Source organism: Mercenaria mercenaria, chromosome 13, assembly GCF_021730395.1.
Source record: "Mercenaria mercenaria strain notata chromosome 13, MADL_Memer_1, whole genome shotgun sequence".
Lineage (NCBI taxonomy): Eukaryota > Metazoa > Mollusca > Bivalvia > Venerida > Veneridae > Mercenaria > Mercenaria mercenaria.
The window spans coordinates 61,311,899-61,333,808 of NC_069373.1; the positions used below are offsets into that span (position 1 = coordinate 61,311,899).

The 21,910-nt window shown below is 35.7% G+C and overlaps 1 protein-coding gene across 4 annotated transcripts in view; it reads left to right on the plus strand.

Annotated features, from left to right (window-relative positions):
• Positions 1 to 21,910, plus strand: part of LOC123529083 (SRSF protein kinase 3-like) — an 80,902-nt gene that overhangs the window by 53,173 nt on the left and 5,819 nt on the right. For 3 of the 4 annotated variants that reach the window (XM_053522000.1, XM_053522003.1, XM_045309286.2), the window contains 11 exons: positions 1,828 to 1,936; positions 4,923 to 5,010; positions 6,113 to 6,200; positions 6,736 to 6,842; positions 9,127 to 9,289; positions 9,590 to 9,732; positions 12,626 to 12,688; positions 14,602 to 14,869; positions 18,854 to 19,276; positions 20,180 to 20,253; positions 20,713 to 20,820. In XM_053522000.1, the coding sequence (XP_053377975.1) occupies positions 1,828 to 1,936; positions 4,923 to 5,010; positions 6,113 to 6,200; positions 6,736 to 6,842; positions 9,127 to 9,289; positions 9,590 to 9,732; positions 12,626 to 12,688; positions 14,602 to 14,869; positions 18,854 to 19,276; positions 20,180 to 20,253; positions 20,713 to 20,820 (1,634 nt within the window). The remainder of the gene's footprint in view (positions 1 to 1,827; positions 1,937 to 4,922; positions 5,011 to 6,112; positions 6,201 to 6,735; positions 6,843 to 9,126; positions 9,290 to 9,589; positions 9,733 to 12,625; positions 12,689 to 14,601; positions 14,870 to 18,853; positions 19,277 to 20,179; positions 20,254 to 20,712; positions 20,821 to 21,910) is intronic. The other variant, XM_053522002.1, reaches the window with a different exon arrangement.

Consider the following 21,910-nt stretch of genomic DNA (forward strand, 5'->3'; position numbering starts at 1 on the left):
CATTTTTTCCTAGAGATTCTAATGGTAAAAAGTGCTTCATTTAAGCGCCTTTTTGTTGTGGATCTTCTTTAATTATGTTACCAGTATCTGTTTTATGAAGGACTGCTATAAATAATGAGTTCTAGTTGTTTGTGTAAACTAAGGCAGATGATTACACCTGGTCATTAAACAGTTTTTACAGTACTTAGCACCTGTATGCTGTTACTTCACACTACCAGCTTTGTGTTGTTTTCCTTAATGGTTTTATGCATTATATCACCAGATCTGTCCTTCCTGAAACAAAACATTTTTAGGAGCTAGCACAGACAGCTTCTTTGGCTGAATAAATATATATCAGGATTTTTTTTTTTTATAACAGTAGTACAGATGGCCCTAAGTTGTTTCTTTATTCTGCAAACACCAGGCTGTTTGTATAAGCAATAAATAAGATTTGTAATTACTTGGTAAAGACAGGCAGCCCATGAGAATGAATTGATCAAGGATTTATGTACTGTGTATTAAGAAATTTCCATAGGCACTTGTTTGGTAATATCTGGCCATGAAAGTTGTTCTGCTGTGTAGAATGTATATTATAATATATTGCCCCCCTCCCCACATATTATCTGAAGATGGAATATAGAGGTACATTTTTAGCTCAACTATTCAAAGAATAGTCTAGATATTCTACTCTCCCTGGCGTCGGCGTCACACCTTGGTTAAAGTTTTGCATGCAAGTACATATGGCTTTCATTTTCAGGCATATAGCTTTTAAACATCTCCAAAACTAATGTAGATATTGTAACTTCACATGTGTCTTCAAGGTGATAAAACTAGGTGATAGCATCAAGTCCCATAACTCTGACCTGCATTTTGGTCAAATTATGCCCCCTTTTGGACTTAGAAAATCCTGGTTAAAGTTTTGCATGCAAGTTACTATCTCCAAAACTAATGCAGATACTGGATTGAAACCCTATTTTAATATTTATGGTAATATTCCTGCTTCTGGGACAACAATTCGAATAGTCAAGCATTGACTGTCTTACGGACAGCTCTTGAAAAGCAAGCAGGTAGTTTAATAGTATTTAATCTGTATTGAGACATGTTGAGTGTATGTAGTTCGTCAGTACTGCCAAGTTGCTGGAGGTTATACTTCCATCAGTGAAACAGAATGTAAGCAAATTGTAATGTAGGAAGAAGCATAGATTTTCAATTTAACTCTGGAATTAAAAAGTTTCTCTGGTAAACGTCCAAACGTAAAGAACATGTATAATTTCAAACACTTCAGCCCACGAAAACAAATACCATCCACTAAATTGGCTAAACAGTCAATAGAGTAAGCATTTACAATCCAATTTCAGTAGCTCCTGTTCATATATGAATATTGCCCCTCATCTATGTGGGTTCTAGCCTCACTCGGGGCTTTGAATTCTTCATATAAGGAAGCCATCCAACTGGCTTATGGAAGGTCAGTGGTTCTACCCAGGTGCCCGCTCATGATGAAATAATGCACGGAGGGGCACCTGGGGTCTTCCTCAACTATCAAAGCTTGAAAGTCACCATATAATTGTGTCGGTGCGACATTAAACTCAACAAAAATATATTTGAAACTTAATGATTTAAGAAAAGAACTGGGTGTAATTCATACTTTCTTTTCCGTTGTATGAAGCTTTCTGTCGAGACACCCTTGGCATGTTCTTACATTTTAACTCAACAAGAGTTTCTTATTTAACTGCTTGCATAATATTTATTTCGGTAGTATATCCTAAAGATGAGGTTTAGGGAATATTACATTTGTCTGTCTGAAGCAAGAAGAGAATGATATTGATGTAAGCTATATATATATTTCAGGCGGTTACCATCCTGTGAAGATTGGCGATTTATTTAATAACAGATACCATGTTGTGCGGAAGTTGGGATGGGGACATTTCTCAACAGTCTGGCTCTGCTGGGATCTAAAGTATGTAAAATATTTTCTGCTCTTACTGTTACATTGTTAAGGCTGCAAAGATCTTGTCTAAGAAGATCTAAAGTTTGATTTGTGTGTGACAATTTCTTTCCTTTTGACACTAAAGATGAATTTTTAACGTTACAGAACATTGCTTCTATTCAGGCAAATTGCAGTTTCTGGCAAGATCTATCAAGTGTCATTCTGCCTGGTTAAAGCCAGACATGCAATTTACCAATTCCTAGAGTAAAGCGAGCTCATTACAGAAAGTTTTTTATCACTGCTGATATATTGTCTTAGAGAAGAATTATTGCTTAACGTTTCCAGGACTGTTTGTCAATAAATGTTGATAATTCTCTTACAGGGCTCTGACAGAGTGAGTGTACTAAAAACTGGTATACATACATGTACCATGAATGAATATGTTAGAGGAATGTTTTTAGGATAGAAAGATAAAAAGTTTCCGGGAAGAGTGAAAGGGGTTTTGTTGTCACAGTTAATGTTTTGTCCGCTCAGTTACATTTTCAGAAGTATTGAAAAATGTAGATGAGTTGTTTGACATAGATCAGAGCCATTCATTTACATATATATACATAAATCCACCATTGTCATGGAGAGAAAATCTAAATAAGTTAAATCAGTATTGGTAAAGCAAATAATGTGGTTTAACAATCATCTGCAAGTGAATTCCCATCTGAGCAATTCAGATAGGGTTAATGTAGCTTTTATTCTGAAGATGTTACATTAGATGAAGCTTTCGAATGCAAATGTTGTTGTTTCATTGGACAACTTAATTCCAATGTCTGATAGGGTAAAATACTGTATAGAATAACAGATTGTCTTGTTATTTTGCTCACAAAATAACAGTTTTTAATACTGCAGAAAATGTTAGCTTGCAAGTTCATTTTGTTACTTAACTAAAGATCCATTATTGGATTTCAAATTGATTAAAACCCTGAGAGACTTTTCCAAAGATTTCTGCCCGTTTTTGTCTGTGAATGCGTGATCAAGACTGACTGGCTGTAAATACCAAAATGTCTTCAATGCAGAATACGGCATTAGATAAACATGGTATTCATGTAGAATCATGTAAAAACTTGGAAATTATCTCTGTGTTTTGGAAGAGATAATGTTTCGCTCATTTTGCCAGAATGGGGGAAAAGATTATGACAAAGTATTTTAGCAAAATTGTACATAAATTCTGATTTTGGGCTAACTATATCATACACAAATTCATTCAGTGGTTGATTATTTCTTTCATATTTTGATTACTGTTCACGTCAAGTTTAATGATTTGAAATGTTCATGCATTTACAGGTTGTTTCTTTGCATTGTTTCACAATACATTATTTATGTATTTAAATCGTTTTAACATCCTGGTTCTTTTTTGTGGCCCCCAACATTTTTTAGAAGGTTGGAGTGGGGGTTCACTTAAGAGTTGCCCTTGCCCATCAGTCTGTCTGAATTGTGTCGTACATATCTCAAAAAGTATTTGACTCAGAGTCATCGAACCTGACAGGATTGCTATTCGGCATGTGAAGTTGTGCACATGGTGTCATTTTGATTTCACTCAGTCAGACTAGAGTTATGGCCCTTGATATTGTGAAAAATCTGCATGAAAAGGGCCTAATAGTTTTTGTCTCATTTATCTCAAAAAGTAATTGACCTAGAATTATGAATCATAACAGGAATATTATTCAGCATGTGAAGTTGCACACATGGGGTTTCATTAGAGATTCCAGAGTTATGGCCATTGGTTTAGTAAAAATAAAAGACATTTAATAGTTTGTGGCACATACCTTAAAACATATTTGACTTAAGGTCATGAATAATTAGAATTATTATACCTTACTTTTGTCTACAATGATAAAATCCCATTACCCGAAAAAGAGATATTTTGACTATCGGAAACATTTCCAACCTTTTTGACACGTGACCAAGCGAAAGTGACTGTCAGGTCATGTGACCGCGCTGATATTTTGAATGTCATATAAGGGCAAATAACTGCTTCAAATTTTTAGCCAAAAGATTGCCTCCCTTGTACACAATGTCATATTGTAATGACGTCACTATTCAATGTGTACACAGGTGATTGCCGCGCTAAAGATGCAACTGTTGAATTAAATTAATTAAAAACATTGTAAAAACTTTTTTATGTGCTTAATTTTGTTCGGTATAATAAAATAAATATCATATGACAGCGTGTGTGACATTGATATTGTCAACCCTCGAAACAGAATGTCACCACTCGGCTTTCGCCTCGGGTGACATTCTGTCCTCGGGTTGACAATATCAATGTCACACACGCTGCCATATGATATTTATATATTATCAGAGGAATACTATTCAGTGTGCAATATTCATCAGACCAGAGTCACAACCCTTGATTAAGAAATAGCATATAATTTTGTGTCACATGTGCCTAAAAAAGTATTTAATTTGGAGTCATAAAAAATTAGGGGATTGTTGTATAGGTTGTGAACCTAATGTTTTGTTTGTGATTTCACTCTTCCAGACCAGAGTTATGGTCCTTGATTTGGTGAAAAATACACATAAAGTGCTTAACAGTTTGTTCGATACATATCTTAAAAAATATTTCATGTAGAGTTATGAAACCATGTACAGCGACAGGATGTGGGGGGGACCTGTGGCCTAAAGACACACATCTAGTTAGATAAATGGTATCTGTATAATCATTTGATATGCAGCCACTTCATTTCCTATTTTTGTACCATGTCCAATGGAAAGGAAAGGAGAAAAAACAACAGGATTGAACAGAAAATTTTAAGTAACTTAAAACATATTGTAAGTAGTTGTTGAAGTTTCAGCATTTAATACCGATTTACTCTATAGTGGTAAAATATTTTAAAATCATGCTTATTAAGTGTTTTTGTTTATGTAACCCATTTGCAGTTAACTCCCCATACACATCAGTTGAACTGGATATAACTTCTCATGATAATTATGTGAAAAACTGTATCATTTTGTGTATTTTCAGAGCCAAAAGATTTGTTGCTATGAAGGTTGTGAAGAGTGCCCAGCACTACACAGAAACTGCCATTGATGAAATCAAACTTCTCAGATGTGTAAGTGAACATTCACCATTTTATTATGTTCAACAGGAAGTACTTTTCAGGTCACTTATTTCACAATTTTATAATACACATTTTCATTCATATTACTGACATGCTGAAGAAACTGTTTAGCTGGTTACTTATTAGAAGGTCATCCAGGTTAATATGAGAAAGCCATCTCACTGGCCTATTGAAGGCCTGTGGTTTAAATTCCCACCTGTTTCTGATATAATACCTGGTCTTCTTTCACCATTAAAAGTTGCAAAATAACCAGATGACGTAAATTGACCGTAAGATCAGTAGTGTCTCAGACTTGAAAAGAAATATTTGCTGACATTATTTGATAGATGACCACTATCACTTAGGGGTTAGTAAGTCAAAGGTCAAGGTCACAATGATCTTGAGACTGCAATAACTAAAAGAATTGCTTTTGCATACATTCGTCAAACTTCATAGGATGATTGTCTGTTGTTAGGAGGTAACTATGTTATTTAGGGTTCAGTAGGCCAAAAGTCAGGCTGTTAGTGACTTCAGTACTGAAAATGGTTTTAAGTAAAGAACGCTTTTGACTACAGTGATCATACTGTACAGGATGAATGGCTGCGGTCAGTAGATATCCCCTAAATGGGGCCTCCATGGCTAAGAGGTTAAGGTCACAGACTTACGTGGTATGTAGAATTATTCATTTGAGGAAGCCATCCAGCTAGCTGAAAACAGAAGGTTGGTGGTTCTATACAGGTGTTCGCCCATGATGAAATAATCCCACCAAGAGCTGGATAAGTCATCATATGACCTAAAAGGTGTCAGTTTGACTATAAATCCAACAAAATAAGGATCACGGCTAATGTTTTGAGAGTTAGTATTCCAAGTTCAGGGTTGTAGTAACCTTTAAACGGAAAATAGTTCTTACACAAGAACTCAAGAAGGCTTTAGCCTACAGTCCACATATTCATGGGTTGATTGCTTGTGGTTGGAAGATTACCACTGTTACGTTGGGGATCAGTAGGTCAAAGCTCAAGTTCATTGTGATTTGTAGACTGAAATTGGAAAGGGCCATCATTTAGAGCATAACTGGCTTTAACAAACGTCTTATATTTATATTTGTGTAATTCAGGTACGTGAAGCAGATGAAAATGACCCATTCAGGGAAAGGACAGTACAACTGTTGGACGATTTTAAAATATCAGGTGTAAATGGAACACGTATCCTTTATCATACTCCACTGCTAAAGGAAATATATATGTTTTCCAGAAAGAAAAAGAAAATGGCAATATTCACAAGATTTGACAGCATTGTTCATACTAACGAAGGTTCGGATAGAAAAGATTATTTCTGATGTGAGAAATCTCAATTCTTTGTCATGTAGATAACGCTTGTAAACATGTCAGGCAGATGGCTTTCTAGAAATCCAGGAAGATTGTCTCACACATTTCAGATTGTTTCAAATGATCCGTCGAAAGACAGAATTTGAGGAAGTTGCAAGTTACTAACAAGTTAATACTCGCTAGAAAGCTAGCAGCATGGTTGTGCTACCTGACTGACTGAAACTTAAATCTTATTTTCAAAAATCTTAAATAGCAAAAGGGAAAGTTTTAAGAAAATTGTTTAATTTCAACGACATCATAGTATTGATCAGTAAACTGTACTTGTGAAATGGACAGCATAACTACTTTAAACTTTACTTTCTAAGTAATGAAATTGTCACATCAAAAAATATATCCTTAACTGAATGTACAGATGTATGTATGGTGTTTGAAGTATTAGGCAACAATCTACTCAAGTTCATCATCCGTTCCAACTATCAAGGAATCCCACTCCCAAATGTGAAAAATATTATGAGACAGGTAATTATGTCTCCCCCAGGAGACATATTGTTTTTGCCCTGTCCGTCCTTCCGTCCATCCGTCCGTACGTCACACTTCATTTCCGAGCAATAACTGGAGGACCATTTGACCTAGAACCTTCAAACTTCATAGGGTTGTAGGGCTGCTGGAGTAGACGACCCTATTGTTTTTGGGTTCACTCCGTCAAAGGTCAAGGTCACAGGGGCCTGAACATTGAAAACCATTTCCGATCAATAACTAGAGAACCACTTCACCCAGAATGTTGAAACTTCATAGGATGATTGATCATGAAGAGTAGATGACCCCTATTGATTTTGGGATCACTCCGTCATAGGTCAAGGCCACAGGGGCCTGAACATTGAAAACCATTTCCGATCAATAACTAGAGAACCACTTAACCCAGAATGTTGAAACTTCATAGGATGATTGGTCATGAAGAGTAGATGACCCCTATTGATTTTGGGATCACTCCGTCATAGGTCAAGGTGACAGGGGCCTGAACATTGAAAACCATTTCCGATCAATAACTAGAGAACCACTTGACCCAGAATGTTGAAACTTCATAGGATGATTGGTCATGAAGAGTAGATGACCCCTATCGATTTTGGGGTCACTTCATCAAAGGTCAAGGTCACAGGGGCCTGAACATTGAAAACCATTTCCGATCAATAACTAGAGAACCACTTGACCCAGAATTTTGAGATTTCATAGGATGATTGTACATGCAAAGTAGATGACCCCTATTTATTTTGGGGTCACTCCATTAAAGGTCAAGGTCACATGGGCCTGAACATTGAAAACCCTTTCCGGTCAGTAACTTGAGAACCACTTGACCCAGAATGTTGAAACTTCATAGGATGATTGGTCATGCAGAGTAGATGACCCCTATTGTTTTTGGGGTCACTCCGTTAAAGGTCAAGGTCACAGGGGCCTGAACATTGAAAACCAGTTCCGATCAATAACTTGAGAACCACTTGACCCAGAATGTTGAAACTTCATAGGATGATTGAACATGCAGAGTAGATGACCCCTATTGATTTTGGGGTCAGTCTATTAAAGGTCAAGATCACGGTGGCCTGTTCATGTAAAATCATTTTTTGGAAATAACTTGAGAAACACTTGACCTACAATGTTGAAACTTAATAGGATGATTGGACATGCAGAGTAGATGACCCCTATTTATTTTGAGGTCACTTGATCAAAGATCAAGGTCACAGGAGCCTGAACAGTGACTTGAGAACCACTAGGCCAAGAGTGTTGAAATTTAGCGGGATGACTGGACATGCCAAGTAGATGATCCCTATTGCAGTCAACCATCAGTGTCTCTTTGACTTTCGCTCCTGACCCCTATTGAGTTCTTGCCTATAGGACTTTGCATTGGGGGAGACATGTGCTTTTTTACAAAAGCATTTTCTAGTTTGACTTACTTCTTGTTATTGGTGTTAAATTACGAGAATGCAAATGTTCTTTATAAATGGTATGTTTTAGGATAATTTAGAATCTGATTCAATCAAGGCCTCTCTGGCTCTTGCCCTTTGCCTCTGTTGGTTCAAAACCCTGAAAGGGATGTAGAATTCTTTCATTTCAGGAATCCGTCCAGTTGGTACTCAAGGTCAGTGCTTCTAACCAGGGGCTTATATATGCTGGAAATAATGATTGGAGGGCACTTGGGCTCTTCCTCCACCATTTAAAGCTGGAAAATTGTCTTTCAACCTGAATTGTGATGGGGGGATCTGAAACCCAGCAAAAACAATAGTTTTTCAAGTTATATTAGCCGTGCCATGGGAAAACCAACATAGTGGGTGTGCGACCAGCATGGATCCAGACCAGCCTGCGCATCCTCGCAGTCTGGTCAGGATCCATGCTGTTCGCTAACAGTTTCTCCAATTCCAATAGGCTTTAAAAGCGAACAGCATGGAGCCTGACCAGACTGCGCGGATGCGCAGGCTGGTCTGGATCCATGCTGGTCGCACACCCACTATGTTGGTTTTCCCATGGCACGGCTCAATTATGTTGTTGTACAAAACTGCTGTCCTTATAGAGTTTCTTCCACAGAACAGTTGTACAAATCAGTGATAAAAAGAAACATTCTTTTGCAAAATATGCAGTTGTTTCTAAAAAGCCAGGGAAGTCCAGAACTGGTGTAATTGAAATAAGGGAACTGTTACATAATCACTAAGATGTTCCTGCTTATTTCGTGTACCTGCTACACAAAGACTTAAGGCTTTCAAGAGTATTACAAGGATAAAAGAAACTTTGTTACATTGGTTTGACTTACTTTCAGGTCTTGCAAGGCTTACATTATCTGCATGCTAAATGCAAGATAATCCATACAGATATAAAACCAGAGAATGTACTTATATGTGTTGATGAACCATATATAAGAAAGTTGGCAGCAGACGCATATGAATGGCAAAAAATGGGAGTTAAACTGCCTGGATCAGCAGGTACTACTTGTTCTTGTTGTTGATATAAGCGAAACATTACAAAGTGCGACATTAGTTTGATATCTAGATAATTTTCTTTCTATTCAGAATAGGATTCTACATCAGTTGTATATATTTCGGTCAGTGTGTAATGTTTGTTCCTTTTTGACCCTGATTACATCAATTATTATTCAAGAAAAAGACTTTATAGTTTGTTTTTCCTTAAACTATTTTTCAAGGAACTATTAACTGATGTTTGTGGAAAGGTTTTTTTTAGTCATATTTGACATATAGACTAAGTTGTTTTCTTTCTTGTACCAGTCAGCACAGCTCCAAAAGAAAAACCAGTTGATGCTGCAAAAATGTCCAAAAATAAAAAGAAGAAGTTAAAAAAGAAAGCCAAGAAGCAGCAACAGTTGATGGATCTCCAGATGCAGCAGATAACAGAGGCAGAGCAGGAAAAGGTAAAAAAAATGTTGTAGAAGCCTTAACCTCATGTCAGAGATTTCAGCACTCACAAGATGACACAATAATTGATTATATGTTGTGAACCCAGTATAAAATATATGTATACATTTTGAATAGTAGATATATTATTGTTATAAGTATACTCAGACCAGTGGCTCATCAAAAACTTAAGGATAGGTGGATATGTCTGCATAAGTAGCAGTAGTCCATAAAATGTCTTTCTTTAAAGACATTATGAATTGCTTGAAGGATGTTCACCAGATTTGGTCTATAGTATCCTTAAAGGACATACCTCTTAATTAGCTGAACTGGTTTTGTTCCACAATACAAATAGGTTGTCAAAGATGAAAATGGAAAAATGGTTTAAATGCTTGCTTTATGGCCCTTAATCATATTTGGTCTGTAGCATCTTTACATGGACCTTTCTCAAGTTTGATCAAATGTTTTACTGTTGTGTGCAGGGTATGAGAGATCTAAACATGGAAAATTTCTTTCAAGAACCTCATAAATCATTTGATCTGTTTTCCTGCAGAAGTCAGAAATAAAACATTTATGAACCACTTGAATGGATTTAACTTAACTCTGCATTCTTGTACCATTGCACAAATTGGTCATCTTTTAAACGTGCCAGCCGGGATCTCGCAGGAATCTTGGATAAATATTACAAATATTACGATAAAATTGGTCCAGGAGCATCAGTTGTTTCATTATGAAAATACTAGGGGCTAAACGGCATGTTTGATTCTAAGCAGAACACTGCTAGAAAGCCCAACTGTCAATGTTACACATAACGTACACTGTCAAACTCATATTTGCAGGTAATTAAAACGAATGGATTCCACAATACTTTTACTATGTTAATCAATCAAACCTATGACAAATATTTGATAGGAAATAATAAGGAATTAATATGCTTTGTGCTTTTGATATCAAAAAAGGATGACTGACACATTATAACCAAAGCTGTTGTGAACCTTTAATGAATGAATCCCTAGATACATCCACCAGGAATTATAAAATTTTCCTCATCCCCAGTTGTTCTTGTAACTTCATTGAAATACTCATGTGAGTGCTTTAATCAAACAATTTTATTATAGTGACCCACATGCAGATGTTATACAGTAATTAACTTAAGATTTGAAAATTTTGAACTAGTGTCACTTGTGAAAGTTGAAGTCTGTTAGTGTATTTTGATGTGATTTTATTTTGTGTCTCATTTCTTTTCTTGGTTGTTTTGTTTTCATGTTTTCTTTGACATACATTTTCCTACTGATAAATTTAACAAATTATAAAGTCTTGGCTGTTTGTAGTACAATGGGATGTATGAGCAGATTATATACTTGCTTGTAATAGTAAACATTTCATCATTGTCGGCTTAAAGCATGCAGTGAAGCTTGAAATGCAGTCAAATTTATAAAGCTATTGCTTTTGCCTTTGCAATAGTTGCATGTACCTTAAGTACCTGTGAAAAAATATGGTTTTGAGAATTTTATCTGATCTTTTATCAATAAATGAAGTTATAAGAAAGTGTCCAATCACAGAAGATATGATCCATTTAATCAGTGTTGATGAAATTAAATGCAAATGGTTCTGCATCATTTAATCAGGCGTGCTTTTATGAATTTAGAGGTTTGTTGCAGTGTTTTTCACCTTTACAGATTGTAAAATTTTACTTTGCATTGCCAATTTAAGCAATCGGTTTAGCAGAAGAAAGACTTATTTTTCACACCAAAATAGCAGTTTTGTTTCTTCTTTCTTAAAGATAAGTTATTACGATATTTCAGTCTAAGAATATCTTCTGTAAAAATGGGTGATAATTACCTATCAGTATGTACAGTTGAAGAAGCCTGGCCAAATATTTGACGCATTTTTTTTGGGGGGGCGGGGATTTTTTTTACTGTATTTAGAATGTATATATGGTCAGCCATATTAGCTCAATATGTTATTGTATAACACAAGACATGCAATCAGTTGCCCTTAGGTCATTGTGGTGATTTGTATGTTCCTAGTGATGATTGACTGAACACATTCATGCTGCACATCTGGTTCCATAGGGGCAAGTTACAAGTTACTTATGGCGAACAGGTTGATACTGGTATAGAATACCTCTGGTTTCATAGATATTCATAGAAAACAATTGATAATGGTATGGAATCCAGGAAAGTGTTTAGATTAAATGACAGCCGTGTATGTTTGAAATACTGAAAAAAACATTGTTAAACCCAAAACAAAACATGGAATCATTAGTTAAAAATCTAGAAATTGCATGCTGTTAGAACTTTTTGTTATTAGAAATAGGAATGCCATATATAGAATTGCTGGAGATTTCAGACATGCTTCAGCAGTGCAATTTTTCACAAAATAGAGCTCACTTACTATGTTGTAGCATAGATTAGTGCACTTTTTAATTTTTCTAAATTTTTGCACAATTTGCAAAATAATTTTATTTTTATTTTGATCATATGATGATAGATTTTGCAGCAGTATATTTAATACTATACCACTGATGTTGTAGTGGGGCTGTTTAGTTTGTCAGGTAGAGTAGCAGAGTGCCAGTGTAAAAGGTCATTGATTGTAATGAAGTTGCTTATTTAAATGTGGAGAGCAGTTCTTGATTATCTGATGAAAGGCAGTTAATCCAAAAATCACTAGTCCGTAATTTTATTCTCGTGATAATTGTGAATAATATGGCAGTACTTGGCATAAAATCCACATTCTTAAGCGAATGCCACAGACACGGTATCAAACCATGAAGAAAAAATGAAAGCATTGTATTATGTAAGGAGATTGAACATTGTAAAATTTTAAAAAGATAATGTAAAAGTGCACATTTGACACTGTAGTTGAAGTTTGCATGGTGTATACACAGGTTGTTTATATATTACACAGCTCACTGATGAGTCCGAGCATCAGGAGCAAGACGTAGCTGCTAGTGACTCACAACAAACCCAGGTACAACCTCTCTCAATACTGTCTTGTTTTAACATTGTATTCTCTTAATTATACTCTATACATAAACTGTTGCCTAATCATTGATAAGGGAGGAAACTCACTTTAAATAATGTGGAAATTAGACAATTTGTATTGCTAGAACTATCAAGAGAACAACTATGGTAATAAAGAGTCTGTTTTTCTCATCAGTGGTAGTTGTTTGGCCATACACTACAGGCTGTTGAACTCTACTTATTGCAGTTATGAGATTATTTCCTGATGCAGATTGCCAACTGTTGAGTCTCTATGCTTAATTTAGCACCATAGAAAGATGACACATAAATCACTGGGGTTTTACAACTTTATCTGCCTTAAATAATGATTTCCTTATAAATATTTAATGTCTTCCCATTCAAGTTTTCATTTGTATTTCTACTTGAATACTCTTTGCATTGTTAAATCCTCTTTGTTATATTGCTTTAAACTTCTTCATATATTTAATTTCCTTTTATTTGTTAAAAACACTCGCAGATTGTACAGCTCACTAGCTTAATAATTACTGTGAAATCGTTATTATTTATGGAGGACTAGTTTTACATGAATTTTTTGTTTCCGTTGGTTTACAAAAATAAAATCCTATCAAACAGACATAAAAGAGCCATTCTGACAGAAACCACAAAATTTTATTTCAACAACTTTAATGGTTTCACAGTAATGCTTCATGTAAATTCATTGTGCAACTCATTGTTTCTGATAGCAAAATAAGGAAATGAAACAGATATAAAAATATGATATGAATCATTTCAGCTTCTTAAACAAGTCTAACATAAATCAGACAGCAAGGAGCATCTTGGCCAATAATACAAACTATATACAATTTTATTTCTTATTTGTGTACTTTTATTATCAGTCTACTTAGTCATTATTCAGTTTTTTGGGTTTTTTTTGTTGTTTTTTTAATCAGTCTGCACTCACAGTCATTGCATTCAATTTATAGAGGCAAAAACTGTTTAAGTTACATATGAAACAAAAAAAAAAGAGGTATAGATGAACATTTAATGTAAATACAGGATGATAAGAATAAACAATTGTCAGGTTGTCTGTTATTCATTAGTAGTCTGTTATTCTCTGTGATTTACTGTGAGAACAACAGGTAGCCTTGTAACATTGTAAGAGAAGACATTACTGAATAGCCAGATATATACATGTCAAAAATTATTTGGATAATTTCTTTATTTTTGCATTTGTTAATTACATTGTTAATAGAAGGAAATACAGACTATATTGACTTTTGAGGAATAAATCTGTTTGGTTGCTATTAGGTTTCATTTGATACTTAATATAGAAACCTGATATACAAAATTTAATGCAGAGGGGCCTCTGTGGCCAAGTGGTTAAGGTCACTGACTTCAAATTGCCCCTCACCAATGTGGGTTCGAGCCTCACTCTGGGTTTTGAATTCTTCATGTGAGGAAGCCATCCAGCTGGTTTATGGAAGGTCGGTGGTTCTACCCAGGTTCCCGCCTGTGATGAAATAATGCACGTAGGGGCACCTGGGGTCTTCCTCCACCATCAAAGCTGGAAAGTAGCCATAAGATCTATAATTGTGCCGGTGCGATGTTGAACCAAAACCAAAAACAAAAACAAAAATGCAGGGTAACATTTTGTGCTGTTCAATGGATGATTAAGTTTTCATTTGTGTGATATCTGACAGCAATCTACATGATATCTACTGAAAATAATGAATTCTACTGCATACAGTTTTTGTCAAAAATTAAGCACCTGGTTCTATGAAAGAAGAACACACTTTAACAAAGTGTGTGAAGTTTTACTTAATTTTTTAAGCAATTATTCTTCTTGAACATACTTACAGACTTACCTTTATTTTATTTTTCTTCCCTGTTATCTATATGACTTTACAACTTGTATTTCAGAGATCTTTGATTGCGGCCGACACCAATGAGCCAAACTGTGATAGCAGCAATCGTAATAGTGTGGTGGTTGAAAACAACGACCCTGATGCTGCCCCGCCCACCAACCAGCCTGTCAACAATACTGACACGCCCACCACCGCCACAACTACTACCAGTGATACACCAAAAATAGACAACACTGTAAACATCACCATTAACAATGAAAATGACATAAATATTCTCAGTCAGCAGAACAATAATGCCAATCCAAACAAATCCAGTGACAAAGGTAAGGTCTACAGAAAATGACTGGATCATACAGTCAGTAGTTTAAAGATACTACAACTGCTGCTAGCTTAAGCTTGTCCATTATCTTGGTAAGGAGAGTATTATCTTCAACTTAATAGCCTGATGAGGGAGTTCTTTGTGAGGAATTGAAAACAGATACTGTGTCAGAAATCATTTGTTCTCCACTTTTACTTATGTCTCCCAAACGTAGTTGGGGAGACATATTGATTTAGTGCGGTCCATCTGTCAAAAAGTTTGTCCAGACAGCTCCTCCAGCACCACAAGGCAGATTTACTCTAAACTTCCATTGAGTGATTATTGGCAAGCCTAGTTGTACAATTTGTCTGCATTTTCCTGTTTGATGATTTTCAGCAGTGTTACTGCCCTTGTATCACACAATTTCTGTGTGGTAGGTGGTGGGAGAGATATATTTTTCATGAAAAACAATTTATTTGTAAAAGTTGTCAATTTGGGAGGTCAGTTAACTGTCCAAATTGCTGTTGAAAGTAATATCAAACTCGTACCAAACAAAAAGACTACATGTACAGGGTTTCATTAGTTGTTGAAGGTTGAAGTTGCCAAGTAGAGGGTGTTTGGGCACCCTCCCGCGAAAAACTTAAGACCACTACAGCAGGAAAAAATCCCCCCTCCCCTCAGCTCTTAATGAAACCCCTGTATTTGTTGAAATTTAGGGAAATTTTACTGTGGACATTGAATTCCATAATAAAATTGAAAATGAAATCTAGATACCAATTCTAGTCAGATAGCATTATTGACTAGATGATCGTACAATGGTTCTATAACAAGTTGATTGTGTTAGCAACTCCTGTCAGTCAGGAGAATTTGAAATAGGTTGTGAAAATTTTACAGTAGAATGATCAAAGATAGTTTATGTAAAAACTTTATCTTGGTGCCCTAAGATCATGATTTAAGTTTATCAACAGTATGTCACGGTGAGCTTTGTGCGTAGTGTCGTCTTACGCCGTTTCCGTCAATCCTAAAAAAATCTTGAAAACACGGGTGCAGCATTAACAAAACTTACGTGATCTGGGGCCAAAATTGTATCAGAATTACTAATTATCAGAATCTTGTTGCCTAACAAAATGCAACAAAAGGAAAATTAAATAAATCTTCTTGCAAGCGTATATAAGAATACAGGATTTCCTATAGCAGTATATATAAAAAACCATAAATAGGAAAAAACGCAATTTTTTTTTTTTTTTTTTTTTTTTTTTACAGTAGAATGATCAAAGATAGTTTATGTAAAAACTTTATCTTGGTGCCCGTAAGATCATGATTTAAGTTTATCAGCCAGTATGTCACTGCTGGTGGTTGTTAGCTCACCTGAGCCAAAGGCTCATGGTGAGCTTTTGTGACCGCTCAGTGTGCGTGTGTGTCCGTCAACAATTCTAAAAAAATCTCTTCTGAAAACCACGGGCGAATTACACAAACTTTACGAATGATCCTGGGTGGCCCTTTCAAAATTGTTCAAAGAATTTAATTCAATCAGAACTCTGGTTGCCATGGCAACCAAAAGATGGCAACCAAAAGGAAAAACTTAAAAAATCTTCTTGTCCAAAACCGCAGGGCCTAGGGCTATGATATTTGGTATTTAGCATTATATAGTGGTTCTCTACCAAGATTATTCGTATTATTCCCCTAGGGTCAAATATGGCCTGCCCCAGGGGTCACATGGTTTATATAGACTTGTATATAGGAAAAAACTTTAAAAAAATCTTCTTGTCTGAAACCACAAGACCTAGACCTTTGATATTTGGTATGTAGCATTGCCTTATGGTTGTCTACTAACACTGTTCAAATTTTGCCCCTAGGGTGAAAAGAGGCCCTGCCCCGGGGGTACCAATTTTTACATAGACTTATATAGGAAACACTTTAAAAATCTTTTTGTTTGAAACTGCAAGGCCTAGGCTTTTGATATTTGATATGTAGCATTGCCTAGTGGTCCTTCACCAGGAGTATTCAAATTATGCCCCTTACCTGAATAGAGGCCCCACCCAGTGGGTCCCAAGTTTTATTACTTAGACTTATATAGGAAAAAAACTTTAAAAATCTTCTTGTCTGAAACTGAAAGGCCAAAGCATTTGATATTTGGTATGTTGCATTGCCTAGAGGTCTTCTACCATAATTGTTCAAATTATGCCACTGGGGTGAAAAGAGGCCCTGTCCGGGGGCCGCAAGTTTTACATTACATAGGGAAGAAAAAAATTCTTGTCTGAAAGTTCAAGGCACAAGCCTTTGATATTTCGTATGCATTGCTTAGTGGTTCTCTAACAGAATTTTTCAAATTATGCCCCTGGGGTGAAAAGAGGCCCCACCCCAGGGGTCACTTGTGTATGAGTTATATAGGAAAATATACTTCAAAAATTATCTGATCATATTTCCTAGACTGTTTAATTATAATTACCTGATGACTCCAAGTAATTAGGGGTTACTTGACTAAGACCTTGACCTTCTGACCTACATTTTTGTTTTTAGCTCATCTGATTTTTTGAAAAAAAATGATGAGTTATTGTCATCACTTGAGCGGTTGTCGGCGTCGGCGTCTGCGTCGGCGTTGCCTGGTTAAGTTTTATGTTTAGGTCAGCTTTTCTCCTAAACTATCAAAGCTATTGCTTTGAAACTTGGAATACTTGTTCACCATCATAAGCTGACCCTGTATAGCAAGAAACATAACTCCATCTTGCTTTTTGCAAGATTTATGGCCCCTTTTGTACTTAGAAAATATCAGATTTCTTGGTTAAGTTTTATGTTTAGGTCAACTTTTCTCCTAAACTATCAAAGCTATTGCTTTGAAACTTGGAATACTTGTTCACCATCATAAGCAGACCCTGTACGTCAAGAATCATAACTCCATCTTGCTTTTTGCAAGATTTATTGCCCCTTTTGGACTTAGAAAATCAGTTTTCTTGGTTAAGTTTTATGTTTAGGTCAGCTTTTATCCTAAAACTATCAAAGCTATTGCTTTAAAACTTGCAACACTTGTTTACCATCATAAGTTGACCCTGTATAGCAAGAAACATAACTCCATCCTGCTTTTTGCAAGATTTATGGCCCCTTTTTGACTTAGAAAATATCAGATTTCTTGGTTAAGTTTTATGTTTAGGTCAACTTTTTCTCTTAAACTATCAAAGCTATTGCTTTGAAACTTGCAACACTTGTTCACCATCATAAGCTGACCCTGTACAGCAAGCAAGATAACTCCATCCTGCTTTTTGCAATAATTATTGCCCTTTTGGACTTAGAAAAGTCATTTCTTGGTTGGGTATTATGTTTAAGTCAACTTTTCTCATAAACTATAAAGCTATTGCTTTTAAAACTTGCAACAGATTTTTCACATCATAAGTGGACATGTACACAAGAAATTAACTCTATCCTGGGTTTGCAAGAATGATGGCCCTTTTTTAGACTTAGAAAATCATGGGTAGGACAATATTTCTATTACGACAAAAAAAATCAGATGAGCGTCAGCACCCGCAAGGCGGTGCTCTTGTTTGAGATACAGCCTTGCAATTTGGATGACATATACAGTTTTGCACACCGATCTTAACAGCATAGAAATTTAGACCATGTCAAAAACTTTCCAGAAAGATTTCAGTGCTAAATTTTAACGTCTTAGTCCTGACCTACTTTCTTGTTTTTGAAGCTACAGCAAAAAGATTTGGACCACATGTATTATGTTTGATACAGATTTCAATACTCATCTTAAATAGTCTTAATCGGGTGAGCGATATAGGGCCATCAGGGCCCTCTTGTTTTTCTCTATTTGTTGAAAATTCAGATAGATTTCATAAAAGTGTGCCTGTATTTATAATTAATTACTTTAAGCATCACTGAATGCTACCTGGAATATTGACATGTATTTCATGAACATATTCGTGGTGATGTATCGCAATTAAAACTTTGATCCATAAATAAAGAACCATACTTATGATTTTAAGTAATTAATTTGGAATTTTTGTTACAGATACACTTGATAAGTCAAGTCTAAGAGAACAGGAAGAAAACCTGAAAAATTCCTCAGAATCTCTACAAAACAATGTGTGTAAGATTGTCGACCAAAAGGAAAACCTCGATATGAAAAATCCAAATATCACTGATTGTGAATCTCCTACTGTTGAAACAAGTAAAGGTATTTCAACATCAACGAGTGGAGATTCTTTAAGTGTGTCAGTGTCAGAGTGTAATGGACATGATTCTCCTGTAAAGGAGACGGCCAGTGTTGAGGCTGGCACAGTTGACAATGAAGTGAGTGTTACAACTAACTGTGATGATAATGTAATGGATCAAGAATCAGATGGGCGGAGTCAAGGTAACGAAGAGACAGAGCAGGATGCTCCTGATGGTGACCAGGAGAAAGGTGATGGTGATGCTTCCTCAATGAATGATGGTAATTTTGTAGAAATTTATTCACTTCACCTTTTAGTTTTTGGATTTTTTTTTTTTTTGTAAGAAAATTTAAATCTGTTTTCTTTCTGTTGTCAGCTGTTAATTTAATTTCCTGCTAAATGAGGATGAAAGATGTTTTATAAAAATAGATATAAGGATTTAATTGTGTAGACAAAAAGGTTTTATACCCGTATTAGAAAAAGTGAGGTATTGTGTGATGGCAAGTGCATCTGTCTGTCATATTTCAAGTCAAGGGCATAACTAAATAACTGATTACGGTATTGACTTAAATTCTTTAAACATAGGTAGGTGGTGATGAGATGATATGCTGAGTGCATGAACCAAGTCAGTAGGTCAAAGGTCAAGATCATAAATGGAGCTGAAAATGTCAAATTTGTCATGTATCCTGTCTAAGTATACTTTTATAACCATTCAAGCTATTAAATTTGGCACATAGGTAGTTAGCGATGAGATATGTGCAGATTGTATGATCCAGGTTACTAGGTCAAGGTTAAAGCAAGGTCAAATCTTATGTCATATTTAATCTCCAGAGTAAACTTGATAACCATTCAAGGTATTGACTTAAGACTAAACATTAATATGGTAGTCATTGAAACAATTTTCGGAGCTTATGAACTGGGTCAGTAGGTCAGAAGTCAAGGTCACAGATTGAGCTCAAATGTCAGATCATATTTTTTTGTGTCTGGAGTCGAATTTAAAACTACTCTCTCGCCACCAACACCTACACCCCAAAATTTTTTATACTAAACCTTCAGGTGTATATTGCCGTTTTGTAACCCCGTCTTTTGGTTTGTGTAATGTCACTTTTATTGAACAGCAGTAAAGTATATACTAGCCTGCACATTTGAAATAAGTTATCATAAATGTATTGTGTACATTTCAGTTGTTTTTGATCCTGTTAGAGAAATCTGTGACATCCCATGTAAACTGGCAGATCTGGGTAATGCCTGCTGGACTGTGAGTATACACATTCTCTATATTCAGCAAAATTATATGTAAATATTGTCACAATCGTGTAGCATGATTAGTCAAAGAATGAAGGTTAAAATGATAAAATAGATATTTTTGTGTACAGTACAAGGTGTGGTCATTTTTATGTAGCTGTTCCAGTAGTTAGAATTAAATAGCTGTGTTTGTGAACTGAAAAGAAACATTTGGCCCAATGGTGAAGACAGCTTTCTTCTGATCAGTTGCCCTTCACTGCCGTGAGACCAAAACCCTACATGTGGGTGGAATCCTTCCATTTTAGGAAGTTATAGCTGGCTTGCTTTAGGTCATTTTTCAACCTTTGTGCTAACATGTTCACCTTTGCCTGGAGAGCTACTTGGGGTCTTCCTTAACCTTTAGAACTGAAACATTTTGATGGTGTAACTTAAACCATAACAAAAAAAAAAACATGAACATTTATTGTTTCAGTATCATCATTTCACAGAAGACATACAGACTCGGCAGTACAGATGTCTTGAAGTTTTAGTTGGGGCAGGGTATGGTCCTCCAGCTGATATCTGGAGTACAGCTTGTATGGTAAGTCAGACAGAATCCAAATCACACATCGTTAAGTGGCAATATTATTATGCCTCCTCTCAGGGAGATATACTGTTGTGCTTTTGTAGGTCAGTTTGTAGGTAGACGGCTGATTTCTGATCTATAACTGGAAAGTGTTTAGGCCTAGAGTAGATGATTGCCTTAGGTCTGCATTGTTTTATGGGTTAATAGGTTATAGGTCAAGGTAATTGTGAGCCTGACACTGAAAGTTTCTAAGAAATGAAGATTGCTTGGGCACACAGCTGTCAGACTTCTTTTTGTGACTAAATGTGATGAAGAGATGATCCCTATTGTTTCTGGGATCAGTAGATCAAAGGTGAGGTAAAAGTTTCAACCCATTCTTTGGATAACACCTTGGCCTAGAACTTCATAGGATGATTGCCTGTGGCCAGTTAGTGACCCCCTTCAGTTTGGAGGTCAGTGGGTTACAAAAATTGGCCTGCAGCTGTTAATGCCTATGGCAGGTTGATCAAACCTGACTTGTTTTAAAGTCAATGATAAATGTCTTAGTGGCCCCAAAACTTGGTTTCCAATCAATAACTGTATTTTGTTTGGGGGAGCAGGGTAGTATGTCAGTGGTGAAGGTCACATTGGCATTAGGCCTACAGCAGTGAAATATCTTGTGGTCATATAAGATCACTTTTACTGTTTTGGGACTTCAAGGTCAAAGGTTAAGGTAACTGTTCACTTTAGACTGAAAATGTTTAAACTAAGTTGAAAAATATTATTCCTAAATGACATGGTTGAATATTTTAAGTCACATATAAAAACAATAGGTGTATGTAATACATGATTAACTGTAATTAGAACAGCATGTTTGCTTGAATAGATTATATTGATCACAATGATAATTTGGGGGGTGTTAGAGGAGGGTGAATACACTATTTGATGTAGATTTCAGTTGTATTATGTTTTAACTAAAACGTGTAGACTACAGATGAAATGCAATGGAATTCTACAACACTTCTTGTTATAGTGTTTGACTGCTCAAAAAAGAGCATTTCTGATGAGATATTTTCAGTTGACATATAAATAATGAATAGGCTTTTATATTTTTTAGGATGTTTAT